Source organism: Rhincodon typus, chromosome 17, assembly GCF_021869965.1.
Source record: "Rhincodon typus isolate 14 chromosome 17, sRhiTyp1.1, whole genome shotgun sequence".
Classification (NCBI taxonomy): Eukaryota; Metazoa; Chordata; class Chondrichthyes; order Orectolobiformes; family Rhincodontidae; genus Rhincodon; species Rhincodon typus.
The window spans coordinates 429,016-446,460 of NC_063348.1; the positions used below are offsets into that span (position 1 = coordinate 429,016).

General features: G+C 45.1%; 1 protein-coding gene across 5 annotated transcripts in view; it reads right to left on the minus strand.

The window, feature by feature from the left end:
• The window catches only part of arfgap2 (ADP-ribosylation factor GTPase activating protein 2), a 44,067-nt gene extending 27,404 nt beyond the window's left edge, over positions 1-16,663 (minus strand). For 4 of the 5 annotated variants that reach the window (XR_007263959.1, XM_020518380.2, XM_048606991.1 and 1 more), the window contains exons 1-8: positions 16,543-16,663; positions 15,700-15,818; positions 13,156-13,228; positions 12,565-12,684; positions 12,036-12,116; positions 11,841-11,952; positions 5,444-5,500; positions 2,960-3,012 (exon numbers count right to left, since the gene is read on the minus strand). Coding sequence is in view for 4 of the 5 variants with exons in the window: in XM_020518380.2 (XP_020373969.2) it covers positions 2,960-3,012; positions 5,444-5,500; positions 11,841-11,952; positions 12,036-12,116; positions 12,565-12,684; positions 13,156-13,228; positions 15,700-15,818; positions 16,543-16,614 (687 nt within the window). In the remaining variant the exon portion in view is untranslated. The remainder of the gene's footprint in view (positions 1-2,959; positions 3,013-5,443; positions 5,501-11,840; positions 11,953-12,035; positions 12,117-12,564; positions 12,685-13,155; positions 13,229-15,699; positions 15,819-16,542) is intronic. The other variant, XM_048606990.1, reaches the window with a different exon arrangement.
• Between the last annotated feature and the right edge of the window lie 782 nt (positions 16,664-17,445).

A 17,445-nucleotide genomic window follows, 5' to 3' on the forward strand; every position in this document is an offset into this window, starting at 1 on the left:
TATTTTCTGCATATAAACTGACGTTTTCCCAGCCGCCATCAGTCCTGAGGAAGGGTCACCGGACCCGAAACGTTAACCCTGTTTTCTCCTCCACAGATGCTGCCAGACCTGCTGAGCTTTTCCAGTAACTTTGTTTTTGTTCCTGATTTACAGCATCCGCAGTTCTTTGGTTTTTTTTTTAGTAGTGGTGGAAGGATGTTTTTTGTTTCTCACTGGAGATGGATCAGTGCTAGCTGAAATTCCTGTTTGCAACACATGTAAATGACTTGGAAGAGAAGGTAGGTGGCCCGATTAGTAAGTTTGCAGGCGTCACAAAGATTGAAGATGGTTGGGGATGGTGAGGATGGTTGTGGATAGTGAGGATGATTGCCAGAGGATACAGCAGGACAGAGATAAGCTGGAGACTTGGATGGAGAAATGGCAACTGGAGTTTAATCCAGACAAATACGAGGTGATATATTTTGGAAGGTCCAATACAGTAAGTAGCACAACTCTTAGAAGCATTAACATACAGAGGGATGATTGTATACAGGTCCACAGTGGCAGCGCAAGTGGATAATGTGATCAAGAAGGCTTGCCATATTTGCCTTCATCAGTCGGGACATAGAGTATAAAATTGTCAAGTCACATTGCAGCTGTACAGAATTTTTGGTTAGGTCACATTTGAAACCCTGCACATAGTTCTATTGAAACACCACCAGAAGGATGTGGTGACTTTGGAAAGGGTACAGAAAACATTTACCAGGATGTTGCCTGGTTTGGAGGGTGTTAGCTATGAAGAGAGACTGGAATTGAACATCAGAGGCTGAGGGGAGACCTGATAGAGGTTCACAAAATTATGAGAGGTAAGGACAGTTGGTGTCTTTTTCCAAGGGGTGAAATGTCAATTACTAGGGGACACAGGTTTAAGGTAAAAGGGGCTAAGTTTAAAGGAGATGTGAGAGGCAGATACAATAGCAAAGTTTAAGATGCATCTCAGTAGATATGGGAATTGGCAGGGAATAGCGGGATATGGACCCCGTAGAAGCAAAAGATTTTTAGTTTAAAAAGGCATCATATGTTGGCATATGGCTTAGTGAGTCAAAGGGCCTGTTCCCGTGCTGTACTGTTCTTTAAGTAGGAGGTACAAACACAGAGTGGCAAACACAGGTTCATAAATTCATACATCACAGAAGAGACCCTTCAACCTATCAAGTCTGTACTGCCAAAATTACCTTAAATATTACTAGTCCCACTTTCCAGCATGCCGCCCATAGCCTTGAATGTTATGATATTTGAAGCGCTCAACCATGTACATTCTTAAAGTTGTGAGGTTTCCCTCTTCAACTACCCTTCCAGGCAGAACATTCCAGACCCCCACCACCCTCTTGAAGATATTTTCCTCAAGTCTCCTCTAAATCTCCTGCTTTTACCTTAAAAGTATGCCCACTTGTTTTTGATCCTTCAACTGAGGGATACAGCTGTTTTCTACCCCCCATCTATTCCCCTCACAATCTTACACTCCTCAATCAGGTCCCCCTCAGCCTTCTTTGCTCCAAAGAAAACAACCAAAGCTTATCCAGCCTCTTGTGACGGTCCAATGGCTTTGATAAGTGTCTTTTGTCCTGGCTTATTTTTGAAGAGAGGTTTTCAGAGAGGTTACAAGTTGTCTCTTCAATGCCAATAAAGTAAATAGCTTGGGAGGACCTGGGGATTTTTTTTTAAATGTTAGAACAATAGAAGCAGCATGAATGTGTGGAGTCAGGCTCCCACAGAATCAGGATTTTTAGTTCAGCTTTTTCAGTGGTTGTTGGGGTTTTGAAGCTGGCTGTGGAAGTTGTTATACATCTCTCTCGGCCACAGCAAAAAGCTGGAGTCCCCCCTCTCTCTCTGAAAGAATTTTCTCAGTGTTCTTTCATCCTGGACTGGTGAAACATCGCATGTGAGACAATCTGTTTACTGAATTTGCTTTTGCCAAAGGCATGTTTATGGGATGTAATTATATTGCAACAGTTGCTGTCTAGTTGTTAAATCATCTATTATTCTGTTAAGTTTTCCAATAGAGTTAAAGTTATATCAATTCTTCTTTCTTTTGTTTGCATTTAAACTGTGTGCAAGAATAAAGTGTACTTTGCTTAAAGCCAAGTAGCGTGACCAATCAAGTTACATCTGAAACACAGCACCTACACTTGCCTTTAAATAAGATAAAGGTTAGGGTCTAGACTATCTCTTTGATATATTTGAAGGGGGTTTGGTCTGGTCAATAACATTTGTTTCATAGCTAAAATGCTCCATCCCAGACAACATCCTGGTGAATCTCCTCTGTACCCCTTCCAGTGTAATCCCATCCTTCCTATAGTGTGGTGAGCAGACCTACACATAGTATCATAGCTGTAGCCTAACCAAAGTACCGTACTGCTTCAACATAACCTCCTTGCTCTTATAACCTATGCCTCGACTGGTAAAGGCAAGCATTCATTATGCCTTCTTAACTACCCGATTAACCTGTCCTGCCAGCTTCAGGGATCTGTGGACAAGCACCTCAAGATCCCTCTATTCATCTGAGCATCCTAGTGTCCTGCCATTCATTGAGTATTCAGTGGCAAGTTTCAAAAGGAAACTGGAAAAATATTTGAAAAGGGATTTTCCAGGCTATGAAGGAAGAACAGGGAAACGGGATTAACCGGAAAGCATTTCAAAGAATCAGTACAGGCACAATAAACCAAATGCAGCCCTGTGCTCTGTGATTCTATTTTTACCTGTCTGCCACAGTCTATTCCTCAGTGAATACCTTTCTTTCTAACCCAGTCCTTCAGTTTCTCCTGTGTGCACTCATTCTGCCACGCTCTGTGATCTGGATGCTGTGGCGATTTGGGGGAAGGAGTGGGAGATAGGCAGGCAGATAGGTAGGTGAGCAGACACAGCGCAGGCTGAACATGGGCAACACAGAGCAATCAGGCTGTCAGCTATATGCACCTACCCTCTTCCTGTTTGAGTTCGGTTTCTTCTTGCCAATTAAACTGGGCTTCACCTCTGGAAAAGAAGCACCAATAAAGAAATTGATTAGACGTCAATTAGCGTCAGTGTTTCTCCCTGCACTCTCCCCAGTCCCCACCACCAGGTCACGCACCATGTCCCCTTCCAGCTCTCACCCTGCCCTGCTCCCTCGAGCTCTCACCCTGCTGCCCCTGCCAAGGCAGCAAGATGAGCAGCTGGAGAGAATGAATATATGTGTGAAAGTCAGAGGGAATCAGAGTGTGACACAGGCCACTTCACCGAGGAGGAGGTGAGGCTGCACACAGCTTCCCCTGAATACCCACCCCTCCCTATTTATATCACCGCACTCTATCAACTCAGCTCTTTCCTTCCTGACTTGATTGAGCTTTCTTTCAATATACTGATGCTAATCACCTCAGCCACTCCCAAGAAGTGTTCATACTTTGGATAAAGATGTTTCTAAGCTCCTTATTGGATTTATTTGTGACTATGTTTCCTTTACGAAGCACTGGTTTCAGTCTTCACAGTAAGCGGGGACACCTTCTCCAGGTGTGCCATATTGAACCCAATGATAACCTCGAAGACCAGGTCAATCCTCAGGATCTGTTTTTCCAAAGTCCAAGCCTGCTCCAACTTTTCTGACAGCGATAACTCCCAGTTTTGCTTTCTCAGTGTATCCATATCTTTTTTTGAAAGATGGATGTCAAAACTGTGAAGGTTAGAATTGCAGTCAAGCAGTTGGTTCAGAGGACCAGACAATGGTCTGAAGACGGGTTATGGTAACTGGAGGATTTAAATTCAATGATTTAACAAACCAGAAAAAAATGCTAGCCCCAGTAATGAAGGCCATGAAATAAGCATCAACTCCATTGAACCAGATAGGTTTTTAGAAATATCCTTTAGGGAAGGGGATCTGCTGTCTTTACCCAGTCTGGCCTACATGTGACTCCCAATGTAGTAGCCAAGGTAGTTCAGTCTATCTGTCTCCTGAAATGGCCTGGCAAATTACAATAGAAAAAAACAAAAATTGATAAATGACCGCAAAACCAAGCACCCAACATCGTGTTGAGCATGGAAAATGTCAAGCATCACTCTACCTGGTCTACCTTTTGTTTCGTTTGTACATGGGATGATGATGCCAATGGCTAGGCCAGCATTTACTGCCCATTCCTAATTGCCCTGATGGCAGTGAAGAGTGACTTGTGACACTACAAGCATGCCACTAGTTCCACCCATATGTGTCTAGTCGATCAACAAAGCTCTCCGCGCTAATATTAGATTATAAAGGATAAGCGGCAGAGAAAAAGGAACCAGACTATGCCAGTATTTGTGTTCCATTCCAGCCTCCTCTCAGCTTTACTCTAAATCTATCGTTGTAACCCCCAACTACCCTCTCCCTCAGACACTGGTCCAATCTCCCTGGAAGTGAAGTCAAACCATTCACTTTTGAAATCCGTGCTGACTACACATTATAATACTTCTCATCAGTTCAGTTGGCTGGACAGCAGAATTTGATGCAGAATGATGCCATCAGTGTGGGTTCAATTCCTGCACCAGCTGAGGATACCATGAAGGACTCTCCTTCACCCTTTGCCGGAGATGTTAGGGTTAGGGTGACTCTCAGGTGAAACCAGCACAGTTGGCCCTCTCCAATGAGGGAGCAGCCCTATGGTCTGGTAAGACTATGGCAACTTTATCTTCTACCAGTAAGGACTTTTACCTCATTGACGGTAAACTTACCTTCTTTCCCCTTCTTTAGGAAAGCAATTAATAAGGCCATTTGTTAGTCCTCAGCCACTACACTTTTGCCTGATGAATGAATGCAGGCATGCCTCTGCTCTTTACACCTGAGATACTTTAAAATCTGTGGATGCAATCCATTCAGACCAAGGCTTTTATCCTCTTAGAGACTGCTCAGTTTATTCAGTGCAGCCTTTCTTAATTTTAAACATACTGACCTAGTTGCCCATTACCCTACTCTATTATCATGGTAAATACCGAAGTGAAATAGTAATGTTTTCACCATATCTCTATCATTACCTGTGGGATTATCCTGTTTGTCCTCCTTAATGCTCCTATTCCGATCACAACCTCCTCTTCTGATTCACTGATGGGTCTGTGAAATGATTTTCTATTTTGGTTTACAGCATAAGTTAGTATCATCGTACCTTCCAAATTATGTTGGCTTTTCTTCTAATACCTTTGTATTCTCTCAGGACCTGCATTATTCTGCAGTGCATGTGCTTCTTCTCCCAATCCTCAATTGTTCCCTCATGGCTTTGGGGGGAGGTGGGAGCAATTGTTCCTTGAGGAGATTAGATTTTCTTAGCACTCCTGGAACTTTTACCAAATTTGAGAGACCTGTTCCACAGGATATTCAAGACACACCCTGATTCAGTCCCAGTCAACGGGGCACCACATCCCTGTCCCATCCAACATGCCTTCCAGGTTACACAGTCCCTCTTACCTAACACGGTCTTCGGCGAAGCACAGAGAGGTTCAATACTAGGTCCTTGTTCCAAATCTGCAGGAGAGGTCACAGGTCAGTGGTCCAGTTTTATTCAAAACACACACACGCACATACAGCTCCTCCTTATACTTTACCCTCCCCTCATTCATCACAGGTTCTTAAATCTCCTAAGGATACCCTTGTACTTACCTCTTTATCACACCCCCTGAAAGCCCCGAATCTGGGTGAAAACCTGTGTCCTCAGAAGGCCACCAGTCAAATAGATCCGAATTTTATCAAATTTATGGTAGCTGCAGGGGTTGCTGGAAGCCTTTTCATTACTCAATGACTGATCTTATTACTCCGATAAATAAACATTTATCTAGTGCCTCATGGGGTTCCAAAAGGCTCCACAACCTGTGAGTTCCATTTAAGGTGAAGCAATTGCTGAATGTAGTGATCATGGCAGACAAATTGCACACAGCAAATTCTCAATAAAACTCTGCCAAGGAGCAGAATAATCTGTTTTTGTGATGTTGACAGAGGGGTTACTTTTGTACAGGACAACTCCGAGAAAAACTCCCTGCCATTTCTCTTAAAAATCCTGTGCCACTACTTTGGAGAGCAGAGCTGCTGATTTAGAATCCCAACTGAAAGGGTGAATATCCGACAGCACGGCACTCCCTCAGCACTGACTCTCCGACAGCACGGCACCCCCTCAGCACTGACCCTCTAACAGCGCGGTGCTCCCTCAGCCCTGACCCTCCGACAGCGCAGCACTCCCTCAGCACTTCATATGGCCCCATGTTAATCTAGTGGACAAAAAAAAACAAAAGAACTGCAGATGCTGAGACTCTGAAACAAAAACAGAAATTGCTGGAAAATCTCATCAGGTCTGGCAGCATCTGTGGAATGAAATCAGAATTAGTATTTTGGGTCAAGTGTTTAGGGAGTGCCGCGCCGTCGGAAGGTCCATGCTGGGGGAGTGCCACGCCGTCGGAGGGTCCGTGCTGAGGGAGTGCCGCACGGCTGGACACACACCCTTTAAGTTGGGATGCTAAATGAGTAGGTGTGCTCTCCAAAATAGTGGCACAGGATTTTTAAGAGAAGTGGCAGTGACTTTTTTCTGGAAGTTGTCCTGTTCAAAACTTGTGGGTTCTGAAGAAGGGTCACCCGTCCCGTAATGTTAACTCTGATTTCTTTCCTCAGATGCTGCCAGACCTGCTGAGATTTTCCAGCAATTTCTGTTTTTGTTTCAATCTTGTGGATTCTCAGAGCAACTTCCTCCCGACTGTATATCACTGTGCTGTACCTCTGCTGGGTCTGCCCTGCAGGTGGGACAAGACATACTCATGTATAGTGATGGTGGTGTCTGTGACATCGTCTGTAAGTACCTTTTCAGGAGTATGATTATATCAGGCTGTTGCTTGATTAGTCTGAGACAGCTCTCCCAATTTTGGTACCAGCCCTCACATGTTAGTAGGGAGGACTTTCCAGGAGCAAATGGGCAGGGTGTGCTTTTCTTATATTCCAATGCAAATGTTTTGGACAATGGCAGCTAGTTCTCCTAGCTTTATTTCAAATGTGGCTTCCTTGAACATTTCAGAGGGCAGTTAAGGATCAATTACGTATAGTCATGGAGTTCCATTCACGAAAAGGATGGCAGATTTCCACCCCTCAAGGATATTTGTATATGGGTGAATTTTATGGTACCCCACAACTTGCACAGCCGCCTTTGTGGATATTATTCAATTAATTCAATGAAATTTCTCTGGGACATGAAGAAAAGCGTTGTCACGCAGTGAGTGGTTAGTATCTAGAAGGTGCTGCCTGACATCGTGCCAGTGCTATAGTCATAGAAACTTAGGAGCAGGAGTAGGCCATTCAGCCCCTTGATTCTGCTCTGACTATCTATCCTATCCATTCCTCTCATAATTTTATATACCATCAGGTCACCTCTCAGCCTTTGACACTCTACTGAAAACAATCCCAATTTGTCCAAATTCCCCTCATAGCTAATACAGACCTATCCAGGAAATATCCTGGTAAGTCTCTTCTGCACCCTCTCCAAAGCCACCACACCGTTCCTATAGTGGGGCAACCAGAACTACGCACAGTACTCCAAATGTGGCCTAACTTAAGTCTTGCACAAACCCTGATGGATGAAGGCAAGTGTGGCATACTCTTTTTTGTAACTACCTTATCCACTTCTTTTGCTACTTTCAGGGAGCCCAAGACCTCTCTGTACACCAATGCTCCTCAGGCTCCAGCCATTTACAGTAAAATTTCCTCTTGCATTTGACCTCCCAAAATGCATCATCGCACACTTGTCCAGATTAAACTCCATCTGCCATTTCGCCGCCCAACTTTCCAGTTGATCCATATCCTGCTGCGTCCTTTGATGTCCTTCCTCACTATCTATAAATCTACCAATTTTCATATCATCTGCAAACTTTCTAAATCAGACCACTAACATTTCATCCAAATCATTTATATATATTACAAGCAAGAGGTTCTTGCACTGATGCTTGCAGAACACCACTGGTCACAGACCTCCAGTCAGAAAAACCCTTTATCTTCTATGGCTCAGCCAATTTTGTATTCAACTTACCAACTCACCATGGATTCCATGCAATTTTCACAGAGGATGCCACATCCCTAGCCCTGCACTCACCCCTGGAACATCTGGACAACAAAGACACCTACATCAGACTTCTGCTCATTGACTACAGCTCCGCCTTCAATACCATTAGTCCCTCCTGCCTGATCGCAAAACCTTGGTCTCGGCTCCACCCTCTGCAACTGGGTCCTCAGCTTTCTGACCCAGAGGCCACAATCAGTGAGGAGAGGTAACTGCACCTCCTCCACAATAAAACTCAACACTGGAGCTCCCCCAAGGATGCATCCTCAGCCCCCTACTATACTCCCTGTACACCTATGACTGTGTTGCCAAATTCCAAATGAACGCCATCTACAAGTTTGCTGATGACAACACCACCATAGTTAGATATCCGTCCAACAATGAGGAGTCAAAATACAGAAGGGGAAGAGAGAGTACCTGATCTAAAAAGCCTTTGTGGTGTAATGAAAACAATCTGTCTCTCAACATCAGCAAAACTAAAGGACCGATCATCGACTTCAGAAAGAAAGGAGAACATGCCCCAACTACGTCAATGGAACTGAGATTGAGAGAGTGAACAGCATCAAGTTCCTCGGAGTGATGATAACCGACAATGTCCTGGACATTCTACATAAATGCAACAGTCAAGAAAGCATAACAGTGCCTCTTCTTCCTCAGGCAGCTCAGGAAATTTGGCTTGTCCATAAGTCCCTCACCAACTTCTACATACGCACCACTGAAAGCATACTGTCCGGGTGCATAATGGTCTGGTATGGCCACTGCTCTGCCCAGGACTCTAAGAAACTACAGAAGGTGGTGTGCACAGCCAAGACCATCACAGAAGCCAACCTCTCATCCATGGACTCTATTTACACGGCTCGCTGCCGCAGAAAGGCGGTCGACATCATTAAAGACCCATCGCACCCTGGTAATGACCTCCTACAACCTCTTCCGTCAGGCAGAAGATACAGAAGCCTGAACACACGCACGAGGAGGTTCAGGAACAGCTTCTTTCAGGCCGTTATCAGACTGTTGAATGGACTCTAGCCTCAAGTAATGTAACCTGCAACGTAACCTGTACGCCTCTAAGTCTTTTTGGTCTGCACATCCTTTGCCTGCTGTGATCTGTCCGTACCGCTCATAAACAAAGCTTTTCACTGTATTTCGGTACATGTGACAATAAAATCAATCAATCATTTGATCTTCTGGACCAGCCTACTAGGAGGGATCTTGTCAAATGCTTTAGTAACGCCCATGTAGACAACATCCACTGCCCTACCCTCACTAATCATCTTTGTCACTTCTTCAAAAAACTCAATCAAATTTGAGACAAGGTCTCCCCTGGATAAGGCCATAAAGCTTTGTCCTGTTCTAAAAAGCCAGTGCGGTGGACTCCACCGCATTATCTGCCTCTCGCTTATTCCACCCCATTCTAATTTTTAGTGACTCATTGACAAAGGCACCCAAATCCCTCTGATCATCCAATTTAAACTGTCTAGACAAGCAAACATAGAAACTGGGAGCAGAGGCCCATTCGGCCCTTCAAGCCTCCTCTGACATTCAATATGATAATGGCTGGTCCTCTGTGTCAATGCTATATTTCTGCTTTCCCCACATAGACCCTAATGCTTTTAAAATCTAAAAATATATCAATCTATTTCTTGAATACATTCAGTGATTTGGCTTCCATAGCTTTCTGAGATAGAGAATTCTACAGTTTCATTCACCTTTGAGTGAAGACATTCTTCTTCATCTCAGTCCCGCCATTCACTTTTAAGGAAGGGGCTTGTTCTCCACGATGCTCTGTGTGTTTACTCTGGGTATTAATCTTGCAGCCTCCCAGAACAGCAACCGCTGGTGACTAGATACACAGTAAAAGTCCTCCTACTCTTTTAAACTGAAAGTAAAATGCAGGGTATGCAGGGTAGTTTGATCTTAGAGCAGGATAATAGGTCGGCACACCATCATAGGCCGAAGGGTCTTTACTGTGCTGTACTGTTTTATGTTCTATGTTCTAAATGGGTTACCTCATATTCTGAGACTATGATCTCTGGTTCTCGACTCCCCAGTCAGGGGAAATATCCTCCCTGCATCTAATCTGTTCAGCTCTGTTAGCACCTCAAGGGCAACTCGATGATCACAGATGCATTTACATTAAATGCTGGTCCAGCTAGCGATGCCCACATCCCCTGCACAAATTTTAAAAGCATCCATACCATTGATATAGAATGCGAATAGCTGATGCACAAGCAGTGATCTTTGCGGTATCCCACCCATCATGGTCCATCAAACCGCGAACAACTAATTTATTTCTTATTCTTGTTTTTTGTACATTAACCATTCATTAATTCATGCCACTATACTACTGCATATTCCGTGAGGTATAATTTTCTTTGCTGTTCTGCTGTGTTGGGATCTTCTGGAAATCCCAACACACCTCATTAACTGGATCATCCTTCTTTCCTCTGCCAGAAATGGCCTGAAAAATCTCCAATAGATTTGTCAAACATGATTTCATAAATCCACGTTGACCTAACCAATCAGGTCCTTATCTTCTAAGTGGTTAGCCATCACATTCTTTATAATAGATTCTCATATTTCCCTGTCATGCCATCAGGTCTGCAGATCCACGTCTTCTCGCCTTATCGTTTCTTAAAAAGATACATTCACAACTTTCCAATCTGTAGGCACCATCCCAGATCTATAATGTTTTGGAATACGGTCATGTATACAATCTCTGCAGCTACATCTTTCAAATGCTGGGGTGTAGATCCTCATGACCCAGGGGTTCATTAATTTTCAATCGCATTAATTTCTCCAGTACTACTTTTTACTGCTACTAATTTATTTTCATTCCTTACTCTCACTAGTGCCTTGAATCTATTATTTCAGGGAAATTTCTTGCAATTTGCTGCACAAAGACAGATACAAAGTAATGATTTAGCGTCTCCTCCTTACCCCTCATTCAAATAAATCCTATCTCTGTTTATAACGGACCCACTTTTGTCTTCGGTAATCTTTTCCTTTTTACAAGCCTACACTTGCAGTACATTTTTATGTTTTTTGACATTTACATTGATTTTCTCCCCATCTTTATCAACTTCTTAATGCTCCTTTACCGAATATTCGGGTTTACTAATTTTGATAACTTTATAGACCTCAATCTCATGAAATCTTCAACTTCCATTGTACTAATCAAATATAGTCTTCAACTTTCTTTGTAAGACATGGTTGATTCAAATTTCTTTTTGGGTTTTTACACCTTAAAGGAATTTGTATGTGTTGTCAACCACTTCAAAAACTTAAAGGAAAATTTCAACATATTTTGCGTCACTCCTCCCTAAAAGCGCTTTTTTACAACTAGGTAATTAATTAGATTTCTCACTACATAAAATAATTTTAAATGGCTTGTTCTCCGATTGGCTCCTCAACACTTTGCTGCAGAAAACCATCTGGTAGGCATTCCAGGAATTCTTCCTGCACAACACATTACATTTGCATGCTCCTCTTACTTCTTGCTTTGTAGTGTGGCCTATATTACTACTACTGTTTGACAGTCTATAAACCACTTTTACCAATGTTTGTGTTTTGCTGTTTCTAAGATCCACCCAAACTGATTCTACATCTATTGAGGCCTTCAAAAGGGAATCTGGTCACTGACTGAAAAGCAACTGAAGGTTACCGAGAAAAGGCAAGCAAGCAGAATTACTGCTTCTGAGAGCCAGCATTAGCCCAAAGGATTGAATGGCCTCCTTTGGTGCTGTAATTGTTCACTAATTGTATATTTCTACCTACCATAGTGCTCACTGTCATTCTTGTTGTGCATTTTAGCTGCTTCTACTTCCTCTGACAAATCCTCCAGTCTGCAGCTCCCCGTTTCTAGGCTGCTCTTCCGTTCAGCAGAACCCTGACGGAAGATTACAAGGCAAACGGTGAGACACTGTCGCCCCACAAAGGAACTGGAAAGGCCGCAGTCAACAGGACATTTACCTGGGTGTGCTCGACGAAGAAATCATTCTCGTACTGCCCCAGTGGCAGGCATGGTGAGGTGCTGCATCCATCAAACCACAACTGGTGGGAGAATTTAAGGGTCAAAGTCAAATAGCTTGAAACACTCTGAGTCACGCGGGAGGATGCAGTGAGGAAAGCATAGCGGGAGGGCACACTGACAGGGAACAGCAGGTGGGAGGGCACAACAGAAGGGCACAGTGAGAGGGCACAGTATTCCCCTCCCCGCACCCCACAACCAGGGCTCTTCGCCCCACCATAAACCTTCCCCTCCCCTGTCCCCCAAAATGTGATCTTCCATGACCCAGCAAACACATCATCCCCCTACCAATGGTCTGGTAACCCCAGGAGACCTGGCAATGCCGCCCCAAAAACGAAACAGGGACTGCCAGCTACTCAGCATCCAAAAGGTAGGCCCACCATAGACTGAGAACCATGCCACACTCCCCTCAAACAAGCATACCCCACCCCATCAGTCCACAGCTGCCAGGGAACACACCAAATGGCCTACCTGGGTACTGTGCTGGTCCGCTGCAGTCCTGAGCCTCTCACGGTACAGCTGGGCAGCTCGACTGTTGTACTTAGCAGTTGTGTCCTTCGTCATGCAGCCATGCTGTAGGAAAAAGGCAGCCTGAGGGGCAAGAATAATCTCTCACCATCCAGAGAAACGTACAAGCAGTACCATGCTGTTTCAACTCTCACAGATTATACCTGCTCTGCGCTACCATGTAACCGCTAGGCCCCATGGTGCAGATCTTCAAAGTTTTACACTATATCTAACCCCCTACTGTCCCTGTCCTGGGAGTGTTAGTCCGGACAGTGTTAGAGGGAGCTTTAGAACAGTACAGCACAGTACAGGCCCTTTGGCCTATGATGTTGTGCCGACCTATTATCCTGCTCTAAGATCAAACTACCCTGCATACCCTCCATTTTACTTTCAGTTTAAAAGAGTAGAAGGACTTTTACTGTGTATCTAGTCACCAGTGGTTGCTGTTCTGGGAGGCTGCAAGACTCATACCCAGAGTAAACACACAACACATCGTGGAGTATGAGCCCCTTTCTTAAAAGTGAATTGCAAGGGTCAAATCAGGGTCTCACTCACCGCAGTCGCATTCCCTCCCAATTGCATGCAACGCAACTGGAACCAGTTCCAATTCGAGTCAAGCTCAGTCGATCTGCAGAGATACAGCAAAACACGGCATTAACACTATGGTCAATATATCTTGGTGAGAACAGGCTCGCTGCATTGGGGATCGCAGCCCAGGGTCAGGCTTGCTGCATCAGGGACCGCAGCCCAGGGACACAGTATATCTGGGACAACAGGCTAACTGTGTCAGGGAACAGGCCAATGACTTGAATTCAAGCAGGCCTCAATGATTTTAATAACTGCACAGAAGAAATGTAGATCAGTTAAATGAGCGAAGCCGTCTTTCTAGCCTGTATTGATTTCACACTTTCTTACGAGGAACATCAAGATTGATCACTGGGGTCCTGGTTGATGTGTTTACTTCAATTGGCTTGCAATGACATGGGGCTGGTCACCAGCACTAAACACAGCTTCCAAACCCGTTATTAAATGTAGCAGTCAGTAGCAAACCTGCGCTCCTAGGGAGCAGGGTATCAGCAGTGGATGCTGTGATTCCCCAGGGATCCCATTCCATTAGGCCATAAGAAATAGCAACAAGAGCAGGCCATTTGGCTTCATGAGTCTGGTCTGCAATTCGGTAGAATTATGGCAGATCTGACACCCCTTATATCTATTTCCCTGCCATTTCCCCGTAACCCTGGATTCCCTACTAATCAAGAATCTACCTATCTGTCTAATCTGCTTCCAGTAGTCCAGATGTGGTCTCACCAGCACTTTGTACAGTTGCAGTAAGACTTCCCTGCACTTATACTCCAACCACCTCAAAACTGTCCATGAACCAATTCTCTCTCCACTCCAAAATATATCTCCAACACCATAGGCTCTTCTTTTGTAAGACATTTTGTCCAATGACTTCTGGAAGTCCAAATACAACACATCTACTGGTTTCCCTCTATCCACACTGGTTGAGATTTCTTTGAAAAACTCTAAAAAAGTTAGTCAGACACGATTTTCCCTTCATGAAGCCTTGCTGACTCTGCTTAGTTAGATTATGACATTCCAAATGTGCTGCTATTACTTTATCAATAATTGATTCCAATACTTTTCCAACAATAGATATTTTGACTAATTGGTCTATGGTTATCTGCTTACTACTTCCCTCCCTTCTTGAATAAGGGTGTCACTTTGACAGCTTTTCAACTCTCCCTTCTAAGTGTGAGGTGATACACTTTGGAAGAAGGAACAAGACAAAGAGTAACGAATGAATGGCAAGATACTATGAAGCTCAGAGAAACAGAAGGATCTTGAGGTGCTTGTCCACAGTTCCCCAGAAGGCGGCAAGACAGGTTAATAGGGTTGTTGAGAATGCATATAGAATGCTTGCCTTTGTCAGTCGAAGCACAGATTATAGGAGCAGGGAGGTTATGTTACAGAACTTTGGTTAGGCCACAGCTGGTGGCCTTTGCGCAGTTCTAGTCACCACACAATAGGAAGGATTTGATTACACAGGAGGGGATACAAAGAAGAGTACAGGGGAAAAGTGGGGTGAATGTGGGTAGTAGTATATTTTTGGAAGTACAGATTAGATGGGCGAAAGGCCTCTGCTATCACAGACATTTGCTTTTTCTTTCAACTTTATACTCTCCTTAACTTCCTCGGTTAGTCATGGCAAGTTTATCCCTCTCTAAGAATCTTACTGGGATATATTTTTGCTGAGAATCATGAATTACCTCATCAAATATCTGCTACTGCTTGTTTACTGCCTTTTCTGCTAGTCTATCCGCCCAGTTCACTTTAGCTAGCTCTATTCTTATTTCATTTTAATTCCATTTATTTAAGTTAAATACATCTGTTTCCAACTCAAGTTTCTCACACTCAAACCGACAATTAAATCTGTCGCGTTATGCTCACTACTTCTAGGGAATTTTTTACTCAGAGGTAATTTATTAAACCTGCTTCATTACTAATTACCAGATTCATGGTTGACTCCATGGCATATTGCTCTAAGAAACAAATGCAATCTATGAATTCATTGTCACAGCTACCCTTTCCGCTGACCCAATCAACATGAAGATATAAATTACTCATAATTACCGCTGTTCTTTTTACGTGCTCGTATTATTTGTTGATTTACACCTTTTCCTACAGTGTGGCTATTGTTTGGGCAGTTCTATCCACCTCTCCTACCCATGTTTTCTTTCCCTTGATGTTATTTACCTGCTCACATCATCCAAGCCTAAATCATATTTCATAATTGTTTTCATTTCCTCTTTTACCACACTAGATTTTCTTTCCCTCCTCTCTTTCCGATAAGTCAAATATCCCTGAATGTTAAGTTCCCAGTTTTGATATCCTTTTAACCATAATGGCTATGAAATCATATCTATTTTCCTGATTTGCACCATTAGTTCATCTACCTAATTCCAAATGCTTCATGCATTAAAGAACAATGCCTCTAAGCTTGCCTATTTTATTAATCCTAACTTTTTTTTGTACAGTGGCTCTAATTAGCCTCTCGGCCTTGATGAGGCTCCCTGTAAGACCAGTCTGTGTTCCTACCTGATGAAACTTAGGTGAACCCCCAGTGAGCGATGGATTCCAGAGCAATCAATGCACAGGAAGATCCCATAGGTGATGCTGGCCCAGCTGGGATTCTTGGCACCGCAGTCAAAGCAGCTCTGCAGAAACAGCAAAGAAAATCGAAGAGGAGAATGACAGAGACATTGTGAGGACACTGCCCACAATCACCCCTGGGTATCAGAGAGGTCGGTCCGAGGGGAAAAAGGTCAGTCAGTGGAGAGATCAGTCGAGGGAGGGGGATGTCAGACTAGGATCTGTCAAATGCAGGGCAGCTGGAATCAGACTGGGATCAGACCCATTGGGGAGCAGTTGGCTGGGGTCAGCCCAGTATCGGTTGGGGTAAGGCTGTGACAGGAGTCAGAATGAGGGGTGACAGAGGGGGCTAGACAAGGGTGGGGGGCCCGGTCAGGCAGATATCAAACGTGAAGGTGTCAGACAGGCATCAAACAGGGGGGTGTCAGGCTTGGGGGTCAAGCAGGGGTCAGCTGGACCCAATGGGCGGGGCAATAAGAGACCCATCCAATCAACTTCTGGGGGCGGGGCTTCATCGGCCTCTCCTGACTCATCTCCGCCAGTAGAGTGGGCCGACTCTATTCCCCGCCCCCACCCCACCGCGGTCAGTGTTGGTTCAGTCCGGCGCAATGCGGAACCAGCGGGGACTGCACCAACGGCGGGTGGCGGGAGTGCAACATAATGGAAACCGGTAGACGGACACCGGTAGACGGATCCCGGGCCGGGCCACAGAGTCGACACGGAACCGGGGCTTCATCAGTCCGGCGCCTGACTCGAAGATGACGCGGCATTGCCTCTTTCTTTCCCAACCTTGTTGGTCTGCGTAGCCCGCAGACGCCGGAACACGGCCTGGATAGCGGCTTTTCCCGGCCCATCCGCCATGACACGGGAAGCGGAAACAGGGGCGGAGCAGACGATAGCGGCGGCTGTACACGTCTCCCCCCCAGGTCTCCCCCCGAGCGTAGGCGGCGCTAACAACGCCCTCTGGTGGCTGGGAGGAGTGCATTGTGAATGATCCGACCCCTGAGCACTTGTTCAACTTCAACCCCATTCATTTCCCCAGCACCATTTTCCCACCAATACTGATCATCCTCAATTCAACCCTCCCTAACAAATCCGGGAGGTTACCTGTGTCCTCGTTTGTGAAAACAAAACTGGAGTGTGTGTTAACAAGGTGTAGAGCTGGATGAACACAGCAGGCCAGGCAGCATCAGAGGAGCAGGAAAGTTGACGTTTCGGGCCTAGACCCTCCTTCAGAAATGGGAGAGGGGAAGGGGATTCTGAAATAAAAAGGGAGAGGCGGAGAGAAGACAGATAGGTCAAAGAGGCGGGGATGGAGCCAGTAAAGGTGAGTGTAGGTGGGGAGTTAGGGAGGGAACAGGTCAGTCCAGGGAGTACGGACAGGTCAAGGGGGCGGGATGAGGTTAGTAGGTAGAGACGGGGGTGGGGCTTGAGGTGGGAGGAGGGGATAGTGGGTGGAAGGACAGGTTAGGGAGGCAGGGACAAGCTGGGCTGGTTTTGGGATGCGGTAGGGGGAGGGGAGATTTTGAAGCTGAAGTCCACATTGATACCATTGGGCTGCAGGGTTCCCACCAAACGGAATATGAGGTGCTGTTCCTGCAACCTTCAGGTGGCATCGTTGTGGCACTGCAGGAGGCCCAGCTTGTCCCTGCCTCCCTAACCTGTCCTTCCTCCCACCTATCCCCTCATCCC